This window comes from Astatotilapia calliptera, chromosome 13 (assembly GCF_964374335.1).
Source record: "Astatotilapia calliptera chromosome 13, fAstCal68.1, whole genome shotgun sequence".
Classification (NCBI taxonomy): Eukaryota; Metazoa; Chordata; class Actinopteri; order Cichliformes; family Cichlidae; genus Astatotilapia; species Astatotilapia calliptera.
The window spans coordinates 858026-881487 of NC_137434.1; the positions used below are offsets into that span (position 1 = coordinate 858026).

Consider the following 23462-nt stretch of genomic DNA (forward strand, 5'->3'; position numbering starts at 1 on the left):
GTAAATCCTGTTTTTAAAAGTAACTAAGTAATTAATTACTTTTGAAAATAAGTAATCAGTAAAGTAACGGGATTACTTTTTTGGGGAAGTAATCAGTAATTAGTTACTGATTACTTTTTTCAAGTAACTTGACCAACACTGCACAGCACTGCTGTGAACGAGGGAAAGTGTGAATGTTGAAGGTTTTTGTTGAAGCGTCCAGGTAAGTATCTACATGTTAAATGACAACATATGTGTGTTCAAATAGCATCGACACACAGCTTCAGGTTCTTTATTTCTATATGATAATTCTTCATAATTAAACAATAAGAACAAGCAGTCTGATGTCCTGCAATCATTACGAAGCTATAATCTGAAATACAATAACACATTAAGTTTTTGCACAAAGTATCGGTATCGGATCAGTGTCATCGATACCATCCTGAATTTTACTCGGTATCGGATCAGAAAGGAGATCAGTGGTATGGCACATCACTAATCTTCAGGCATAACACATACAGTACTGCCCAAAGATTTTACAGTGTAATGTCTTATTGAACCCGAGTCACTGAACAGCTACAGTTAGAGCATCAGTTCATACAGTATCCAATCAAGCATTCTGCTAAAGACTATGTTTCAGTTTAGTTCTGTTATGCTTTTAGTGTTTAATATATTTATTATTTTCCACAATGAAATACAAAAATACAAAGCATCAAATAAAAGTAAAAGAGGGGAAAAAATAAAAATAAAAACCCACCCTAACAAACAACACCCCTGTTCGCTGTCAAGTAATCAAAAGTTTAAAAGGAAAAACATACAATGCAAAATAACACCAGCCAAGGTATACAGAATAAGAAGAAAGAAAAAATAAGCAAACAAATATAATTAAAAATAGATAAATAAATAAATAAATAAATAAATAAAGGTCATTCCTGAACCTGTGTTGGTCAAAACACAGGTTGGTCAAAAAATATCAAAAAGGGTTTCCAGACTTTGTTAAATTTATTTACAGAGCCTCTCTAAACGAACCTAATTTTCTCTCATTTAAGATGAAATAATACATCCTTAACCCAATGAGAAACTGTGGGCGGGGCTGCGTCCTTCCACTTCAAAAGTATTAGACGTCTTGCCAATAGTGTAGAGAAGACAATAATTCTTTGACCACCTGCTGGTAGTGCCAGACCATCGGAGTTGACCCCAAATAAAAATAAAAGTGGATTGAGTGACACTCTCATTCCAAATATGCATGACAAAGCCCCACAGACATCTGTCCAGAACTTTTGTATTTTGGGACAGGACCAAAACATATGGATCAAGGTCGCCTCTGCCAATTTACATCTTTCGCACGTTGGGTCAATCTGGGGATACATCTTTGCCAGTTTTGATTTGCTAAGATGAACCTGTGCACTATTTTAAACTGCAGAAGCCAATGTCTTGCACACATGGAGGACGAGTGAATATTACTTAAAACATTGCCCCAGTCGGCTTCAGCAACACAGATTCCAAGATCCTCTTCCCAGGATCGCTTGATTGCAGACATAGAACAAGAACCCAGGCGCAAAATCAGAACAAGTATTGATGATATGGCCTTTTTCTTAGCCGGGTTAAAACACATAATGTCATCCATTACATCATTAGGGGGTTTATTTGGGAACCCTGGGATAGAGCCTGAAAGAAAGTGTCGTATTTGTAGGTACCTAAAGAAATGAGAGGGGGGTAAGTTGTATTTATTAGTCAGCTGTTCAAATGAGGTGAACGTGCCGTCAATGAATAGTTCTTTTAAAGATCTCAGCCCTCGCCTCTGCCAGCCCTGAAATGTGGCATCAGACATTGAAGGGGAAAAAACATAGTTGGAAGCTACTGGGCTGCCTAAGCACATCTTCAGAAGATCAAAATGTAAACTAAACTGAAAGCAAATCTGGATAGTATTATTAACTACAGGATTCTCAATTGACAGGCTTTTGGGTAACGGGATAGATGCACCTACGACAGACGATAGCAAGAAAGAACCAGAAGAGAGCTTCTCCATATCTAGCCATACGGGTCCGCTGCAGTCGTGCTGAGCCAGTAGGTCAGACAGCGTAAACTAGACCCAGTAATAATAACGGAAATTCGGTAGAGCCAGGCCTCCATCTTGCTTTGACTTTTGCAGATGTGTTTTATGCAAACGTGGTTTCTTGTTGTTCCAAAGGTATGATGTAATTGCAGAGTCCAATTTCTTAAAATAAGCATTCGGAATGTATATAGGGAGGCTTTGAAACAGATAAAGATATCTGGGTAATACAGACATTTTAACTACATTCACTCTCCCAACTAACGAGAGAGGAAGCGGCGACCATTTTGACAAGTCTTGTTGCATACTGAGGTGTAACTTAGTAAAAATTTCTTTAAAGAGATCACTGAGGTTTTTCGTCACAGTTATGTCTAGATAGACAAAACTGTGCGTTGCAATCTTGAAGGGAACAGTAATGTTTGCTAATGTGGAAAGAGGCATATTTAGAGGCAGTAATTCACTCTTGTGTAGATTCAATTTATAGCCTGACACAAGCCCAAATGCATCAAAAAGTTCAAGAATGGAGGGAATTGTTACCTCAGCCTGACACAAACAGCAGGAGATCATCAGCATAGAGAGATTTATGCTCAGTTCCATATCGCGAAATGCCTTGAATGGCACCATTACTTCTTATAGCTATTGCCAACGGCTCAATAGCTAACACGAAAAGGAGGGGGCTGAGGGGGCAGCCCTGACGAGTTCCACGATGCAAGCGGAACGGTTTAGAATAATGGTTATTAGTGAGTACCATAGCTGAAGGACAGGCACAGAGTAATTTCACCCAGGACAAAAAGGAACTTCCAAACCCAAATCTTTGTAAGGTCTCAAATAGATATTCCCATTCTACTCTATGGAAAGCCTTCTCCGCATCCATGGAGAGAAGGCTTTCAGCTTGACTGGGGGTGTACATTATATTGAGTAGTCTACGAATACTAAAAAAGGAGTTTTTAATAAAACCAATCTGATCTGAAGAGATTATGTTGGGTAAAAATTTTCCAATCGGTTGGCCAAAACCTTCGCTAGTATTTTGTAGTCTGAATTGAGGAGTGAAATCGGCCTGTAGGATCCACATTCCGAAGGGTTTTTGTCTTTTTTGGGAAGTAATGTTATACAAGCTTGATTTAGGCTATCAGGCAAAACACCTTTGGCAAGAGAGTCAGTATATAATGTAGCTAACACGGGGGCTAGTTTTCCAGCAAAGGCGGCATAAAACTCATTCGGTAAGCCATCAGGGCCTGGTGATCGGCGAAACTGTAACGGTTTTATTGCCGCTATGATCTCCTGTTCTGTTTTTAGTTAAATGGCTGTTACAAACAGAATTCCCTACAGCCAGCAGTGATGACACGTGCTGGATGTGTGCAAGGTCTAGTTTGTACAAAAGCTGCACTTGTTACATTCGCTTGCATATTGTGCTGACTGTTACCATTTTACACAGATTAAAAACGACTCAAAAGACTCTATAAAGAAGTTTTACATGTTCATACTGCATTAACCTTTGATATCAGTATCATAATTTATATTTTTGTGTGAGTGGGATATTACTATTAATGTCACAAATAAAATGAGCATTTATATGAACATTTGGTGTTACATAACATAATATGAATGCTATATATATAACCTCATGGTTGCTGCCTTTTCACGACGCTACAGTTCATTGGCCTGTACCTTCATGTAGGCATGTACTAGGGCTGCCACAAACGATTATTTTGATAGTCGACTAGTCACCGATTATTTTTGCGATTAGTCGACTAATCAAATCCATTGGACGTAAAACGTACAGCTTATTGCACCAGCAGCATCTGCTCTTATATAACTATCATTAGCTTACAGCTGTAAGTGTTTGTGCTAACTAAAAATAAAGACAAGATGATAGTTTATTAAATTTTAATGAAATTTGCAGATTGTTTCGGTGAAGTTTAATAAACTCCTTGCTATCTAAAATATAACAGGACACTGGAGTAAATTCTCGAGCATCTCACACTTCTGATGATCAGCTGTCTGCTTGACGTTTACTCAGCTGTGTAAAAACTATAACTTTAATCTCAGCCAAACCGATTTACTCAGGAACAAATAAAATACTAAAAAAGCCAAACAATAACATTTTAAGTTATCTAAGTGACTTATATATCATGTTTAACCTGAGTAGCGAAAGACGCGATTTGCCGGGAGTCCGGTGTTCTCACGGCTCTAGTTAGCCTAGCCCCCGGCTAGCTATCGAGCTAGTGGGTAACAGACGTCTCCGAAAACGTCGGAGCGCTTTTGAAAATATGTGGTGTCTTGATAAACTGAGCAGATATTTGAGGTTTACACAGCTACATTCTGAAAATATGTTAAACGTTTATTTTGTGACCCAGAAAGAATAATAAGAGTAAAGTTAAAACTAACTAGCTGCCGCCATTGTTGGAAACTGAGCTGGGCTGCGCTATGAATTCTGGGACACAGCTTCTTCTTCTTCGGGGTTTAACGGCAGCTGGCATCCTTGTACATGCAGTGCTGCCCTCTTCTGTTCCAGTCCGTTATTACACTCTTAAATCCTGCTATTATTCCTGCGTCTTTTGGGATCTTACAAAGCTTCAAACAACGCGTCGACTATTAAATTAGTCGTCGACGATTTTGATAGTCGACGTAATCGTGACTAGTCGACTAATCGTGGCAGCCCTAGCATGTACATATAATTGGTTCAAACTGGTGATAATATTGCTGACAGCACTAATTCATAACAATAGTCATCTCAAGCCACTTTGTATTGCAAGATAAAGATACTACAATATTAGAGAGAAAACTCCATCAATCATTGCCAATGGTAGAAAGAAGGATTAACCTTTGGAGAGGAAAAGTCCTCCAGCAGAATCAGGTCCGTCGTCCGACACAACTGACCCTGATTGTGGGGGACGAGAAGATAAGAAGTGTATATTATGTGGTTATGTGTGGTAGACAAAACCCAAAAGAGGACACTGGTGATAACTCACTGAAGCCATTGGTGCACATGCATCAACCTGCGTGCAGCCTGTTGCAGTCATTCCTAGTATTTGTTTAATATTCTTGGATTTTTTTATCCTACTCTTACCCGTTAACTTTTGCCAACAAACTGGCCAAGTGTCTTTTTCTTCGGAACAATGGGCCATGGAGCAACAACTTCATGTCAGTCACACTGTTTGCGTTAGAGATCAGCTGATTGCCCTGAAGCTGACTGGTCTGCTGGTTTGAACACAGTGATTGTAGCTGATACCTGGATTGAAACACACCAAGCATGCAGAGATGGACAGAAGAAGAGGAAACAGACAGAGTGCAGTGAAACAGCAGAGAGTTTTGGAGAAACAGAGTCGTAAGTTTCCCCTCTATCTAATGGCAAATACAATGGAGGACAGCACTGGCCCAAAGTCAAAGGAGGCATCAGAAGTCTAGTTTAATATGCTTCACAGAGAAATTGTTGCACCAGTATATTTCAGACAGCTACATTTCCTTTGAGGGCTTTTATGCTGTTCAGGCTGCCGGAGACTGCAGCGCTAGCAGTAGGAGGAAAGCAAAGGAGACTTGCTGCTCTTGTTAATAACCGCTTACGTAACCCTGCTCACATCAACATCAAAGAGCATATTTGTTGCCAAGAGTTTGAACTGTATCCTTTGGGTACATCCCAAAAACTCTGTTTCCTTGATGTGGTCTCGCTTTTCACTTCTGTCCCACTGGAGACGGTCAGAAAATGACTACAGCAAGACAGCTCCTTAGCAAACAGAACCAGCTGTGCCACCAATCAGATTTGCATTACCCCCACATATTTTAGATACGCCGAGGGTTTCTACAGACAAAAACATTGATGTGCCACGTGCTCCCCAGTGTCACCCAGTACAGCAAACCTCTACATGGACGAAGTGGAAAGTAAAGCTCCTGGCTCTTTCAAAGGGACAACACCTAGCCACTGGTACAGATGGGTGCATGACACCTGGCTCAAAAGCAAACCAAAGAAATAAAAGCCTTCACTGTTCACAACAACTCAGTGGAAGATGCAAAAGATAATAGTTTGCCGGAAGCCCCCACACACAAACCAGCACCTCCTCTTTGACTCCCACTGACCTTTGGAACACAAACTTGGAGTCATCAGGACCTGCAACGCCAGTCAGAAAAACGTTCCCTCTAGAGAAAGAAAAGGAACACACACATGTAAAGAAAGCTCTTACAACACGTGGTTATCCCAACTGGGCCTTCATCAAATCAGTAAAGCTGCACAGAGAGAAGGTCAGATGCCAACTAGAAGGAAACAGACGGACAAATGGAACAACATCCCTTATGTAGGAGCGATTTTGAGATCTCTCCCCAGACGCCTCACTCTCTCACATCTTTCATCAAGTGATCTCAACAGGTAAGGCAAGGTCTCACAGCAGCTTCACCCAAAACCTCTGCTGATAGTGACCCATGCCTTTTTCACACCTTGGCGTATGTGTTGGGATGCATGATCAATACTTGCTCAACAGCACTCCCACTAGGTTTTAAAAATGTGTGACTTTTCTAGTGTTTTCTTTTGACCAAACCAAAACAACTTGTATTTTCTGTTTTGTGGAGGAGTATTAACAAACACAGCGTCTGTACTCATTCAGAAGGATCTGCAGAATCATGTCTCATTCATGTTAAGCCAACTGTTATTATCTTGTTGTGATGGACCGAGCAGTGAAGGAAACTTAGGCACAGGTTAAAGTCCAAAAAATGATTTTTTATTTAACCCAAAAAACATAATTGGTTAACTCATGCAAAAAGAATCAAAATCTTGGGCCCATAAAAGAGGTCAAACTAACAAAACTCTACTCAAAGTTGACAACACAACTGATAACTCAAACAAACTGACCTAACTTAACGAGACAAAGGGGAAACTTAAATAGTGGCTGATCAGCCCACAAAAACAGGAAAAGGGGTAAAACACACAAAACCTAACTAAACCAAACATAATGAACTCCAATCCCCCCCATGGTCCCGAGTTATGGCGTGAACCAATTTGTAGCCTTCCTTTAAAGCTCGCTCCGCCCCTTTTCCACCTCTTGGCTCCTTAATCAAGGGACTGGAACAGCTGCAACTACGGTAACTCAGAAAACAAAAGATTAATCATACATAACAGTGTAAACTAAAATGTGCGCACTTATTTTAGAATGCAGCGTTATGTGGATATGTGAATGAATTCTAAACCAAAACCAGTTATTTATTGTCCTGTAAATAAATTCCTATATTTAAAGAAAGAAATGTGAATGCAATATTACTTATAAGCCTCCACACTAACATGGTGATATTACCACTGTGTGGCTGTAAGTGCAGCCATCACACACTCCCCCTCTTCAGATCTCTCCCTGGGACAGCGAGAGAGACAGTCTGCAGTGCAGTTATCCTTGCCGGGGATGTGGTTGATGGTGAACCGGAATGGCTGGATTGCAAGGTACCATCGCGTGATCCTTCCATTTGTGTCCTTCATTCTCTCTATCCATTGAAGAGCCTTGTGGTCTGTTTCCAATATGAACTCCCGTCCGAGAAGATAATACCTAAAGGAGTCCAGGGCCCATTTGATGGCAAGTCCCTCCTTCTCGATGGTTGAGTATCGAACTTCCCTCGGAAACAGCTTTCGGCTGATGAAGGCCACTGGATGACGCTCTCCAGGCGGTCCCTGTAACAGAACAGCTCCCAATCCTCTCTCTGAGGCATCAGTCTGAAGAATGAAATTTCTCTCAAAATCAGGGCTGTGCAAGACTGGGCTCTTACTCAGAGATTGTCGTAGGTCCTGAAAAGCCATCTTAGCCTCCTCTGTCCAGGTGATCTTATTGGGACTTCGGGCACCAGTCAGATCCGTCAGAAGAGCTGCCCTGGTGGAGAAATGAGGGATAAACCGATGATAGAATCCTGCCATACCTAAAAATGATCTCAGCTGTTTTCTGGTCTCTGGCAAAGGACAGGATTCTATGGCGGTGACCTTATTGACTTGAGGTTTTATTACTCCATTTCCAATCACAAACCCAAGGTACTCAGTTTCAGCCTTGGCAATGGCACACTTACCTGGATTAACAGTCAACCCTGCAGACTGAAGACGCCCCAATACCTTCTCCAGGTGTTTCAGGTGTTCTTCCCAGGTAGAACTGAAAATCACTATGTCATCAAGGTAGGCTGCAGCAAAATCAGACATGTCAGACAGTATCTGGTCCATCAGTCTCTGGAATGTTGCCGGGGCACCATGCAGTCCAAAGGGCATGGCTTTAAACTGGAACAAGCCCCACGGGGTCCGGAAAGCAGTCAGCTCTTTTGAGCGCTTAGTCAGTGGTACCTGCCAATAACCCTTGCAGAGGTCTATTGTTGTCGTCAGGTATCTGGCCTTCCCAAGGCGCTCAACCATGTCATCAATGCGGGGAGTTGGATATGAATCAAATTGTGATATTGCATTCAGGTACCTGAAGTCTATGCAGAAACGGATACTGCCATCCTTTGGCACCAGGACCACCGGGTGGCACCACTCGCTCTTCGAGGCTTCAATGATTCCTATTGACAACATCAGGTCGATCTCCTCTTTCAACGGGATCAGTAGACGCTCAGGTATCCTGTAACTCATTCTCCTCACAGAAGCTCCATCTTTCAACACAATGTCATGTTCCACAATGTCCGTTCTACCAGGATTTTCACTGAACACCTCTAATTTACACAGGTTTCTCACCTGAGCCTGTCTTTCCTCAGGAAGATGGTTGAGATCCAGGTCCTGAGGAGTGGGTTTTGGCAGATACTGATCATCCACTTCCTCCTCTGAAACCTCCCGGATCAGAAAGACATCTGCTTTTGGTCTCGCCACCCATTCCTTAAGCAGGTTAATGTGCAGTACTCTGCTGGAGCGGGGCTGATCTGGAATAGCGACCTTATAGGTTGTTTGTCCAAGTTTCCTTTGGATCTCATATGGCCCTTGCCACTTTGCTAACAACTTACTGTCATCACTTGGAAGAAGCACCAGCACCTTCTCACCAGGACTGAAGGATCTTTGCCGAGCTGACTGGTCGTACCAGGCCTTCTGGTGCTGCTGTGCTTCCGCTTTGTGGGCTTGGGCCAGCTCCGTCATCTTCTCCAACCGTTCCCGCATCTGGACAACATAAGAGACAACATTGACAGCCTGTGATCTTTCTTGATCACCCTCCCAAGTCTCCCTTAGAAGAGACAAGGGGCCTCGTACCTCATGGCCATACAATAGTTCGAAAGGTGAAAAACCTGTAGAAGCCTGGGGTACTTCTCTATATGCAAAGAGGAGGTAGGGCAGCCACTGATCCCAGTCTGTACCAGTTTCATTGACAAATTTGCGTAACATTTGTTTCAGAGTCTGATTGAAGCGCTCTGTTAGGCCATCTGTCTGAGGGTGGTATGGCGTTGTCCTCAGGCTCTTAATCCCAAGGAGCTGGTACACCTGCTTCAACAAAGTGGACATAAAGTTAGTGCCACGGTCAGTAAGAATCTCACGAGGAAAACCAACCCTTGAGAAGAACTGTATGAGACAGAGGGCGACTGCTTTGGCTTTTATTGATCTCAAAGGAAAGACCTCTGGATACTTTGTAGCGTAATCTGTCACAACCAGCATGTAACGGTTGCCTGCCTTGCTTCTTTCTAGAGGACCAACAATGTCCATTCCTAGCCGTTCAAATGGAGTGCTGATAATTGGTAGAGACTGGAGAGGAGCTCTGGAGGGGATTTTAAGAGAAGACTTCTGGCACTGAGGGCAGCTTTTACAGAACAGTGTCACATCCGAGCGCACACCAGGCCAATGAAAATATTTTCTAATGCGGGCCATGGTTTTGTGCTTTCCCAAGTGGCCAGCCCATGGAATGGAGTGTCCCAAGGAGAGCACCACCTTCTGGACTGCTCTAGGAACCACCAACTGCAATGCTGAACCCTGCTGACGATACAGAATGCCATCTTTCAGGAGAAACTCCCCCTTGCTGTTCAATTCTTGCTCAGTCCCTTGGCTCCTCTCTGCAGCTTTCTGGAACAAAGATGTTAGAGATGGATCGTCATGTTGCATTTCAATAATATTAACAGGGATTTTGAAACCCAAAGGTAACTCCGGCTCTGTGCTAGGAGCTTCTCGAACAGCAGTATGTAGAAACTTCTCTTGCCTTCTCTGTCCACGTGACTTACGAGACTTCCCGGGTGCAGTCTCTATGTCCGCATCATAGAAGGGCAAGGCACGGAGTGGGTGTAGGGACTCCTCTTTCTTCTTAGCTTGAGCTCTTGTTACTGCAACATTGCATGTATGACTAGGATTCAGCAAGTCAAACAACACAGGCAGATCTCGACCCAGCACTACTGGAAATGGCAGATTCTCTGCAACACCAATATTTAGAATATACGTTTGTCCTTGTACCTTGATGTACAGATCTGCTGTTGGATATGATCTCTCATCTCCATGAATGCAGCGAACAGGGATTGTCTCCACATTAACTTTATTTGCAGGTACAAAGTCTCGGTGCACAAGAGTCTGAGTACTTCCTGAGTCAACAAGGGCCTTTAATGGTTTCCCATCAACCTCAACTAAGGTCATTTTGAAACCATTCTCAAACTCCACTTTAGGCTCCACACTTTGTCGGGGCACAAAACACATCTGCGTTATTTTTGTAGCATTCTTTGGGCACATAGGTTTTGTGTGGCCCTCCATCCCACACAAATAACAAATCACAGTCTTGGGTGGAGGTCTTGACGGCATATTGACAGACTGGCTCTTTGGAGGTTTACTCACCCCTGCTTTCTGGTAGTGAGGGACAGATTTTGAACCATCTCTCATTTTCCATGCTGTGTGGCTCCATGGCTGTCCTTTTCTCCGTGCTGCCACAAACACATCAGCTAGCTCTGCAGCCGCCGCTGCAGAGTTTGGATTGCGTTCTTTAATCCATATCTGTAACTCAGGAGACAGCATTCTCAAGTATTGTTCTAAAATTAATATTTCACTAACCTCATGCACCGTTTTTCCTTTTGGCTTCACCCACTTCTCATATAACTCTTTCAATCTTGCATATAGTTCTTTTGGATTCTCATCAGGTTTTACCTCCAGTGAACGGAATCTCAGTCTATATGTCTCAGGATTAATGTCATATTTTTGAAGGATAGCTGCTTTCACTTTGTCATAGTCTAGAGAGTCATCCATATCCATATGAACATACGCACCTCTTGCTTTGCCAGTGAGTAAAGGAATCAGATGAAAAACCCAGTCCATTTTTTGCCACCGGCAAACTACAGCCATGCGTTCAAATGTTGTTAAAAAATGTTCAATATCATCCTCCTCTGTCAATTTTTCCAGCCTGGGTTCATAAAAGCGAGACTGACCTGACTGAGGATGTATTTGCTCAATACTGGAGCCAGCACAGGGAGGATCCTCCTCTTCAAAGGACTCTACCTCTGGTTGTTCAGGTTCCTCCATTTGAGGCTCAGGGACCGGGGAGGTACGAGCTTGCACTTCTACCTGCAACAGCTGAAACTGATGTTGCAGTGCTCTAAAGCGCTGTTCCTGGCGGGTAAACTTCTTGCTTCCTGGGCCTCCTGCTGACCCATATGAGAACGAAGCATGGAAATCAGTTCTGACATTGTCGGCTCCTTACCTTGGCTCTCAGTACTATCCACCCCTCCAGAGGCTCCATTTTCCTCTCCTCCTTCTACTTGCTCTACAACTCCAACTGGCTGGTTTTGACAATCTCCTTTTGCTCCTCTGCCACTCCTTCCCATTCTGTGCATGGCTTGATGAGTGAAGAGAGGAAAAAAAGAGAAAAAAAAAATCCTGTGCCTTCAACTGCTGATCCCACTCCTGACACCACTTGTGATGGACCGAGCAGTGAAGGAAACTTAGGCACAGGTTAAAGTCCAAAAAATGATTTTTTATTTAACCCAAAAAACATAATTGGTTAACTCATGCAAAAAGAATCAAAATCTTGGGCCCATAAAAGAGGTCAAACTAACAAAACTCTACTCAAAGTTGACAACCCTACTGCTAACTCAAACAAACTGACCCAACTTAATGAGACAAAGGGGAAACTTAAATAGTGGCTGATCAGCCCACAAAAACAGGAAAAGGGGTAAAACACACAAAACCTAACTAAACCAAACATAATGAACTCCAATTCCCCCCCATGGTCCTGAGTTATGGCGTGAACCAATTTGTAGCCTTCCTTTAAAGCTCGCTCCGCCCCTTTTCCACCTCTTGGCTCCTTAATCAAGGGACTGGAACAGCTGCAACTAAGGTAACTCAGAAAACAAAAGATTAATCATACTTAACAGTGTAAACTAAAATGTGCGCACTTATTTTAGAAGGCAGCGTTATGTGGATATGTGAATGAATTCTAAACCAAAACCAGTTATTTATTGTTCTGTAAATAAATTCCTATATTTAAAGAAAGAAATGTGAATGCAATATTACTTATAAGCCTCTACACTAACATGGTGATATTACCACTGTGTGGCTGTAAGTGCAGCCATCACACTTGTCCACATTCATAATGAGAGGGCACAGCTGACTCACAGGGAGAGCGTCAGACAGCTGTGGAAGCTGCAGAGTCATAATCGGCGTTATGATATTCCTGGAAACATCAGACACAAGCCTGGGCTGCCTTTCGTTACCAGCAGAGTTATCTGACAGAGTTTTTCAAATGAATGCTTGCTGATGTTTTAGAAATAAACAACAAATACTACAACTAAGATGTTAAACATTAGTCTATAGTCCCTAAAAAGAGAAATAATTCTTTGTAATTCATTAACATTCCTCATCTTGTGGCAGATGTGACATATTGGCACAAAGACAACAGCTGTCACAGTCCAGCTGATTCAGATTCTTGGGTCAAGATTAAGCTCCAAACCTTCCTTTGCAATAACGTTTGCAGCTATGCTACTACTGGTTTTATCTGTGCAATCTTGTCATTTATTTTTACTTGTTCTTTGTGTCTCTCTTTCTGTCTTCTCTTTGAAAGCTGGATGCCTCTCTGAGCCTGACTCTACCTGTGGTCTCTTCAGTTAAAGGAAATGCTGCTATTGCTCATTGTGTCATTATTGGGATCATTTCTTTGGTTTATGTAAAGTGTACCTTATAATAATAAAGCATTGTGAGATGACTGCCTTTGTCAACTAGTACTACATAGTATTTTTTTTAACTGTCAGTATATAAACAGAATAATTATATGAAATAAATACAAGCAGATCAACAAAATAAAGAAAAACTGAGTAATTTTCTGGAGGTTGTGTAACAACAATTTCATGTTTGTACACATTTGGATCCCTGTGTTTACAGCCAAAGCACCTCTGAGTCTCTCCTGAGTAAACTGCAGCTGTTCTGCTGCATCCTTCAAAGGCTTTTCTGGAGACACAGCTTTATTATTTCTGCCACATCAGTCAAACTTAGACACGAGAGCCTACGAGCTCACAGACCGAGTGCAGCGAGGCTTCTTTATGAAACTGCATGTCAGGCAACACTTGTTCATCTGTGCTGGAGGACTGGAGATTTTTCTAGTGATACTGTCACTGACCACAAGCTCCTCTGTCATTGACCCTCAGCGGTCTGTGTGGACATATCAAATCGGTGTCAAATATCTCAAATTACTCACATATTTAGCTAAATAAAGGCTCTTTGATGGCTTTCTGGGGCCCCTGTGAGGTAATGGCATTTGGCACTGGATTGTGGGGCCCAGCACGACTTCAAGCTGACAGGCAGTATTACATCTTCACTTGTCACCACAGCTAATAATGTAAATACTTCCCCTTCTAAATGGGGACTCTGTAGTTCACAGTACAGGGACGTTGGCTTTTTCTTGCCTTAAACCTCATGTCAGTTCACAAATATTTGCTTTGTGTTGACTTGGTTGGCTATTCTCTCTGTTCCTCTGTGTGTTATTAAATACGAACCCCACGGATGCCTCAGGACTCCAGAGCTGGAGACATTCCTGAGTGCATTGCTGTCATATTTTGAACAGTAACATCGTAGCTCTTATCTTTGACTGCATATCTGATGTGTTGTATTAATATCCAATGCATACCTCACCAGCACTCGTGTGAAATGTAATTAGGAGTAGTGGATACTGGGTAACTGTAGTGGAGCCTTTAAATATGAACAATATTCCAAAGCTGAAATGGCTGAAGTGTTTGTTACAGCAGTGTAACAATAATGAAATACCTTCAGAGGGACACAACTGTGCATGGCTTCATCACAAGAGTAAGTCTAAAACTAACACAAAAAAAGCACGCTTCAGTCTGCAGTTCCTCCCCTAGAGCTTTGAAAGATATACTGCAGAGAGGTGAGGCCAAAGCACTGTCTGTGTGCTCAGGAGTGTTGGCAGGAAAGGCAGAGTACGTGATGTTGTAGCGCCTTCCTCTCTATCACGGTGCTCAGCATACACATCTGGTGTCTCATTCCTTTCTAGTAGTGTCATGTTGAGAAAGTATTCTGGGTGGAGCACAGATAATGGAAATCTTACAAATGAGGACCAGAGCAGATTTCAATTTCCATGGAAATGTTTGATGTTATTTTTCTTAATAAATTCATAAAAAGAAAATCATCACTGAAGAAGAAACACCCAGTGCATCATGGGAATCCCCGGCAGCCTACGCCTATTGCAGCATAACTAAGGGAGGATTCAGGGTCACCTGGTCCAGCCCTAATTATATGCTTTAGCAAAAAGGAAAGTTTTAAGCCTAATCTTGAAAGTAGAGATAGTGTCTGTCTCCTGAATCTAAACTGGAAGCTGGTTCCACAGAAGAGGGGCCTGAAAACTGAAGGCTCTGCCTCCCATTCTACTTTTAAATACTCTAGGAACAACAAGTAGGCCTGCAGAGCGAGAGCGAAGTGCTCTAATAGGGTGATATGGTACTACAAGGTCATCAAGATAAGATGGGGCCTGATTATTTAAGACCTTGTATGTGAGGAGCAGGATTTTGAATTCTGGATTTAACAGGAAGCCAATGAAGGGAAGCCAAACAGGAGAAATCTGCTCTCTCTACATATTTGTTTAATATGTGCGTTGAAAGACATTCATCCATCCATCTTCATCTGCTATATCCGGGGTTCGGGTCGCAGGGGCGTTCCCAGGCCAGCCGAGAGATATAATCTCTCCAGCGTGTCCTGGGTCTGCCCCGGGGCCTCCTCCCGGTGGGACATGCCCGGAACACCTCACCCAGGGGGCATCCTTGTCAGATGCCCGAACCACCTCAGCTGGCTCCTTTCGATGTGGAGCAGCAGCTGCTCTACTCTGAGCCCCTCCCGGATGGCCGAACTTCTCACCCTATCTCTGAGGGAGAGGCCAGCCACCCTTCGGAGGAAGCTTGCTTGTATTCGTGATCTCGTTCTTTCGGTCACTACCCACATCTCGTGGCCATAGTTAGGGACGCTTTTACACTCAGCTGCCTCTTCACCATGATGGACCGGTGCAGCGTCCACATTGAAGGACATGTCCTGGTCAAAAATGACTCCAAGGTTCCTCACAGCGTTACTGGAGGCCAAGGTAATGCCATCCAGAGTAAGAATCTGCTTAGATACCATATTTCTAAGCTTTTCAGGGCCGAGTACAATAACCTCAGTTTGATCTGAATTAAGAAGCAGAAAGTTAGCGGCCATCCAGGTCTTTATGTCTTTAAGACATTCCTGCAGTTTAACTCATTGGTGTGTGTTATCTGGCTTCATGGACAGATAGAGCTGGGTGTCATCTGCTTTGAATGTTTAGAGATCAGCTGTGATCAATGTGAAAATGTGTGCTACACATTTGAAAGATATTGCCAAAAGGAAGCATGTGTAATATAAACAGAACTGGTCGTAGCGTTTATCATTCAATGATGGCAAAATGCCCTCTGCACACGGTAGAGCTTTGATAGCATGTTGTAGCATATAAGAATATGATATAGTCTACAGGTGAGAAATCAGATATGAAGGACTCTTTCATCCTCGAGACATTAATGCCAGTCCTGTGCATCACTCCTTATCATAGTGACAGGTGCCATCGTTTCTACTTTCAGACCTCCCTTTACATGATCCCGACAGTAAAAAGAAAGACAGTATTATACCACAGATATGCCAAATAAAAGTATGAAACGGTCAGCTCAGATGTTCATGGTTTCTTTCTAAAAGGAAGGCTCCATTCATCTTTCTCCTAACTCTAGTTTGGATTGTGGGATTCCTGATCTGAGCTTCCAATGTTCATTTTATTTAGTTTTCCAAACTTGCAGTAGTTCTTTTATCAGACATGTAGTATCTTTACGTAATCCAGTCTTGGTATACTTTCCACGTGAGACTCACGAGATCAGATCTGAAACAAGGAAGTGCATCACTGTGTGTGTGTGTGTGTGTTTAAATGGGGAAATCCCCTTAAGTCTTCCCAGCTCAGCGGTCTGAGCAAGGCCATAGATAAGATCAGTGCCAGCCCTGATAATGTTTACTGTCCCATCAAGAAAACCCCCAACCCCAATTACTGACTTCCCCTGAGGAAGTGAGAGCCATCTCCTGGACTGAATACCCATCCTTATCTTAATTAGCCACCAAAAATGACCAAACCTGGCTCAGTCAAATATCCACACTGCTGGAATTAATGTTCTCCTTTAAGTTGTAATATCTCTGATATTCATTGTGTTTTAATCATCGTTCCATGGTCATGTTTAGAGTTTAGTGCCATGCAGCATGAAGCACCGCCTTTGTCAGTAATAACGTCGTTCACTCCATTTGTGGCCCGTTCGTCTTTACCGTGTTGCTTTGGTTCATTGAGGTTTGCAGAAATTCATTTATGAACGACTCTCTTAATCATCTGAGTCAGGCTGAGGTCTGAACTTTGACCCTTCAGTCCTTTTGTTTTTCAGTCATTGTGTCAAAGATTTGCTGCTGTGATCAAATAAATGTCCTCTGGAATATTTTGGTATAGAGAGGAGTTTGTGATCAGTCAGTCTATAAGGTCCTGTGGCTGCAAAATAACACTCGTCCATAACCTCCTGACAGGATGCAAGATGAATGAGGTGCTGATGTGCTATGGCCACATGCTGCGTGTTAGGGCCAACTGTGTTCTCTTTGGTCTGTCTAAAGGGTAATGAAGACATTTGATTTGCTCAGATGCTGGTTTTTAAAGTCAGACTGTACTGTCGTGTTCTTTTAAGAGAGAAGAGACTTTCTCCAACAAGCCTTCAAAACAAACCGTACTTGTTCAGTCTCGCTCTGCTAGCAGGGTCTGATCTTGGGGCAGATGTGTCAGAACGTCCTGGGAGGATTGTGGGATTGCACTAACACACAAGCAACCAGCGAGACTTCTGTTGTAAGGGGGCCTCGTGCTGAAGATCAAAAGGTCGAGTACGTTGGATTTGGATGGGTGTTGCTGGTGCCGTGGATAAACGTGTTGCTTCACAGCAAAATGTTTCATGATTCAAATCTGAGGCACGTCCGTGTGGAGTTCGTATGCTTTCCTTGTGCCTGTGTCAGTTTCTCCTGAGTAATCCAATCTCCACCCACAGTCCAAGCATATAAATGACAATGAAAATTTGCCATCGATGTTAAGAAAATAAAGTATTTCAAGTGTATAATTAAAATATAAATGTTTAGTTATAATGCAGTTTGTAGCCTAAAGCATTTTGAATGTTCAGCAAGACTAGCAAAGTGTCCCAGTACATTAGCACCACCTGGTGACGCCTTGCACCTCGCTCATCTGTTTAAACCGGCTGCCCTCAGGTCAGTGCTGACAACATATACACAGGAGGAGAGTGGGCGCACCTGAGAACACAGCTAAACAGAATCAAACTGATGAGACAGGAGAAGCAAAACTGAACATTATATACACGAGACAGGAGGCGATCAAAATCAAATGTAAACTTGACAAAACTGGGAAGCCCATGGAGGCAGAACACAGAGAGATGAGACAGAGGACACGAGATACGACTGGTGAGACTGAAGGTAAACAGAGGCGAGGACGCTGGAGAAAAAGCATGGTGACAAGACCAGGACAGACTGGACACAAAAGGGGAAATAACAAATAAAACAAAGCCAAAGAATCAAGAACTACAAATAACAAACTCAGAGGTGCTACAACATAACAGACACAGGAACTAAAACATAAATTAAAAAGTCCAGAACAAAACTGAAAATACTTGATCAAAGATCCAGGACCGTGACACTATCCATCTATTCTCTAAACTGGAATATCAGGAGGCAAAAACAGGATCTGCAACCTGTGCACAGTCATTTTCAACGTTAATGTAGATATGGATTTTTTTACTTAAATATTAACACATTATTAATGTATTTACTGCAATTGTAAAAATTCTCAGTCTCAATACAATCGTTTCTGTAAAGCATCAGAGGAAACGAGTGATGTCAGTCCCTAAACCTGTTTGGCCATTGTTTCCACCACAGCCACTGTGGAGCAGCGTTTCAGTGTCAGCTGCATGGGAAACACTGGGCCTGAGCTCACATCCTGCTTTTGTTGGTACACTTACAGGAATGTTTGTGGTTGGATAAATATTTGCTCAAAGTTTCCTCTTATTAAAATATGGATTTTACCACATAAACCAACATTTTGAATATGCCTTTGCAAAGAGATGCTAGCATCTTGTGTCAGGAACTGAGGGTGTGACCTTTCCTGTACATTTAAGGTTGGAAAACAGACTTGGAAACCCTTGATGAGACATTTTGTCTGAACTGTATTGCAGCAACTAAACTGCGGCTGTAAGGAAGCTTCAGTTTTTCCACATTTTAAATAAATGCACAGAAATGTTGATGAGCTGGCGACTGAGCGTGGGATCTTGAAAGCCTGGAAGTTGAAATGAAACAAACAATCAGCTTTGGTGTTCATGTAACAGGGGAGTGAGAGGGTGAGAATGAAACTGTGAGCGACAGAGTCAAACTGAGGTATCCTACGAAAGGCAACACGTCAGGAGCAGAGCAGCCTTTAGTGAAGCTTCACTGCAGACACGGAGAGATGCATTTGCACTTTCTGACACTAAATGTATGCAAACTTTAGGGAACAGCTGGTGCAACAGAGAGAATGACACTGAGTGATTTTGTGGCTATGAGGCAGTTTTTCCAGAGGGAGCATTTCATACACAGCTGTTGGAGGCTATGCCTTAAAACATCAGACTGTAGCTCAGATGGTAGAGCACCACCTAATCGGCAGGGTGGTGGTTCAATCCCAGCCTGCATGCCAAATATCCTTGGACAAGACACTAGCCCTGAGCTGCTCTCAGATGCATCCACCAGAGAATGAATGTTTGAAAGTTACACAGAAAAAGATGTGATTGAGGCAAGTTGTGGAAAGTGCTTTTAGAGTTCGGCTAGAGTAGAAAAGTCTGTCCATGAGTTTACTGAAGTATCAAAATCACCTAAAATGTGCAGAACACAGGGTACTTTATTCAGTGGGATCCAGCAGAGCTTTTTCAGACTAGTTTAAAAATGAGTGGACTGCTTTTACACCTGAATGTTAATCTAACTGCAAAACATGTCCCTTTTTTTGAATGCGTCAGTGATATCAGCTCTGGTGCCTTGATCATCCTAATGGCACAGTGAGGGGAGAATGGTTTGATAACAACATCATCATGTTGTTGATGCTAGGAACTGGACCCAGAAACATCCTTATCAGCCTTGTTCTTACACAAACTCTTCCCATGGTTTCTGAAATCTCTCAATGTGAAGTGTGAAGCTTGGTGGGAGGTCACCAGGTAAAACCAGGTGAGAAAAGCAACCTGCAGGTCCAGCAGCACTGGGTGCAAGCTTATCACTCTCCTCACATACACTTCAACCTAGTTTTTCGACCCCCTGCTGCCAAGTTTAATTAATGTGTAGAAGGAGCAAGCACACACTAACAGTCACAGCAGGTGGGCAACAAAACGATTAGACTAAAGTAATGATGTCAGTGTTGAGTCTGACACTATCTGCTCTGGTTTAATAAAAAGGTCAGGATTTGAGACACTGTTAACCAAAACTTTCCATCATAATCATAACAAAAGCACTTTTCTTGCATAAACTAGACTAAATGATAGGCCTGGGTTTTATCTGTGGTGACATTCTTCATTAATAAAACTGAATAATGAACAAATAAACCCAGCCAGTAATTATGGTTATTACACTACAGCAGTCCTGGAGAAAAAATAGAAGCATTGTTTAGGATAATAATGGCGTAATTATCATAACTATCTTAACCCATATGCCTTCTGCTTGTACAGGCGCAGCAAGTGAGTCCCAGCCCGCTATCTTCAGGACTCGGTTACCTGGAGCACATCTGTCAACTCGTTGAGAAGATCAGCCAGATGCAGGAGACTAACCTCCAGCTGCAGAGGCAGATCTGCAGTCTGCAAAAGCAATGCAGGATGAGAAAGGCCAAAGAGGTGTGTGAACGCTCTTATTTCAACTCATGCAATAAAGTCGAGACCTAAACGTGAGGATTTCTGCTAGCTGCAGCTTTGTCCGACGACCTTTAAGAGTCTTTGTCTGCAACTGGGGGTGTGGAGATTGAAAAGCATGTCTCATTGGTCTATATGGTGCTTTCCTACTAGGTTTGAGCACTCAAAGCACTTTTCCTTCACATTCCAAGCTTAAGCACTTTGAACCTGATCTCAGAGTCCAGCGGAGGCGTCAGAGGAAACTAAGGTTTCAGTATCTTGCACAATGATATTTGGAGATGCACGCTGGAGGAACAAGGGAATGAACCACTGGCCTTTTATAGACAACCAACTGCCTCTACCTCCTGTGTCTTTATGCTTAAATACATTTTTGTTTTAAATATTATGAGCAGTGCTATTACTGTAGGGTCTTTACCTTACAGTGTCATACCTCGAGGTGGCTGTTGTGATGTAGTGCCATGTAAATAAAACTGAAGTATACTGAAAAGCAGCACAGAACTTGAGAACAGAAAGGCAGAGCGCGTTAACAGTGCTGAACGACCAGGTCAACCTCCAGCCACACTCACAGCTGTTTAAACTGACATAGCAATTCTGTATTTTATAACCAATACATTTAATATGGGCAGCACAGTGGTTAGTGCTGTCGCTTCACTCCAAGAAGGTCCTGTGTTTGACTTCACCATCAGGCCGGTGAACGAGCTTTCTGTGTGGAGCTTGGTGTCAGTCTCTCTGTGTTAGCCCTGCATCACATTGGAGACCTGTCCAGGGCGTACACTGGCTTCAGCCCGCCGTGACCCTGACAAAAACAACACTAAAGACACAGAGTAATCCTGACTGGAATATCGCCTGTGGTCTCTGAATGGACCGTCATGTACAGCTCTGTGTATGAGTGACAGCCCTGGTGCATCGTGTACAGCAGGGGTGGCAGGAAGAGCACCAGCAGAAAGCATTCACCATCTACAGTAACACTGTGTAGGATGTAGCGCACCCGAGCAAGTGTGTGTGTTAAGAAAATGACATGAACATCGATACTGTTAACAAATGAGAAGCTGAAAGGTAGAAGGACAGATTCAAAGGACGCACAACAGAGGCTGAGTCTCATTATCACATTAAGACTGTGACGGTTTATGGTCAACAACAGTCACCTCAAAACATTTTTATTGTAATGTAAAGTCCCTACAAACGACTCCCTATGAACACTGAACTTGGCGACTGAGGGAAAGAAAAACTCCCTTTTAACAGGAAGAAACCTCCAGCAGAACCCGGCTCAGTGAGGGGCGGGGCCATCTGCTGCTACAGGCTGCTGGTGAGGGGAGGACGACATGACAAAAGACTCTCTGTGGAAAACAGCCAGAGATTAATAATGATTGAATGCAGAGTGGGGTATAAACAGATAATGAGTGGAAGAAGCACTCAGTACAGCAGCAAAGACTATTGTAGTGTAACTACGGGAGAATTCACCAACAAGCACCTGAGCTACAGCCAACAGAGGTGTGGCTACAGTGGTGAAGAGAAGCCTGGGATTGTTCTTATTTTCTGCGATGAATAGTAAGATGTTGTAGCTTTACAGATGGCGTATTTATAGAGCAGCAAACGGGCTCTCCAGACTAAATGGTTAAATTAGTGAGACAGCATTTCCTTTCCAGCTTACAAGTGATATCACCTCTCAGAGTGTCTGACTTTTTAAACTAAAACGTAAGTAACGACACACTGCAGGCTTGTTTTGGTTATACCTAGCAAACTCAGAGATTTAATGGGAACAAAAGATGGCAGCACAAACCCAGCTAGCTCAGTCGGTAGAGCGTGAGACTCTTAAGCTCAGGATCGTGGGTTCGAGCCCCACGTTGGGCGATGTAGCTCAGCAACAATAGTCCCGGTCCCTAAGACCATCATTGTCCTTAATGACTACAGACCTATTGTGAAGTGCTTTGAGAAGCTGATCCTAAAGTGCATAAAGAACTGCCCGCTTCACCTGGAGAATGCTGGGACTTCAGTAAAGATGCTCTTTGTTGATTTCAGCTTAACTTTTAACACCATCTTTCCAGACATTCTTATAGCCAAGCTGGTAAACTCAGACTTCCGCCTCCGCTACATGCACATGGATGAAAAACTTTCTCACTGACCGAACACAATCAGTCAAGGTTGGCACCCAGAGATCACTCAGCACTGGCTCACCACAGGGATGTGTGCCGAGTCTCTCCTATACACCAGTGACTGCACCCCTCGCATCCCTGCATCATCATCACCAAATTTGCAGATTTGGTGATGATGGGACACCAACGATGGCGACACCGCCTACAGAGATGAGGTCTAGCATCTGACAGAATGGTGTGACTACAATAAGTAGTGATTGAATGAAGCCAGTTGTATAAAATGCTCTGAATGTTCAGGTAGAGCAGAAAAGTGCTGAGACCCAGTTCATTTACCTCACACATCCCAAGGTGGGAAAAGACTGGGAAGGTAAGTGGTAACTAAAACGAATGAGCGGCAGGAATAGTTTGCAATTACATGAATTAACACGCAACTCTGTCTGGGTCTACGGTTGATTAATAAACTGGAGTGAAACATTGCTCCTCCTCCTGGGCCTGTGGGGAGGTCGAGACAGAGCTTTGTCTGTCGTAGATCGTGGTACTGTTCAGGAACAGATGAAGGATCCGGTGCGGGTATATGTTCTGGTTGTGATCTGTTAGAGGCTGTGGGTAAGGCTGATTGAAAGCAGCAAGGCAGAACAGACTCAAACCCTCTGCTCTGTTACTGGCCCAGTCAATGTGGGAGTTGTGTTTCTGCAGCCAGAATTAATGGAGCGTCTGGAGACGTGAAAAAGCCGAGGGTCTCCCTAACTAATCAAACAGGCTCAGGCTGGTGAGTGATCATAGCTTCATCACATGAAGCCAACTGATTATTTAATGCTTGAAAACAAATTTCACACACAGTGTTTTCCACCCAGCCGGTCTCAGCAACCACAGGTCGAAATATCCACTGTGGATATGAAATACGCCTCAGCCCATGCCTGCACGCGTCCTCTCAGCACGCCTACGGCATACGAGAGTTTGGTGGCATCATCGTGGGAAGAGAGCGCTGAGCGGCTGAAAGCGAG

At 43.1% G+C, this 23462-nt stretch overlaps 2 protein-coding genes and 1 non-coding gene across 4 annotated transcripts in view; all 3 read left to right on the plus strand.

The window, feature by feature from the left end:
* tk2 (thymidine kinase 2) overlaps nt 1-23462 on the plus strand; it is a 300481-nt gene that overhangs the window by 9420 nt on the left and 267599 nt on the right. The window lies entirely within an intron of this gene.
* Nucleotides 1-23462, plus strand: part of LOC113035038 (uncharacterized) — a 38841-nt gene that overhangs the window by 9095 nt on the left and 6284 nt on the right. For both annotated transcript variants that reach the window (XM_026190283.2, XM_026190284.2), the window contains one exon: nt 20189-20350. In XM_026190283.2, coding sequence (XP_026046068.2) covers nt 20189-20350 — 162 coding nt within the window. The remainder of the gene's footprint in view (nt 1-20188; nt 20351-23462) is intronic.
* On the plus strand, nt 22144-22216 carry trnak-cuu (transfer RNA lysine (anticodon CUU)). Its single transcript has one exon. It is a non-coding gene; the product is annotated as a tRNA-Lys (tRNA).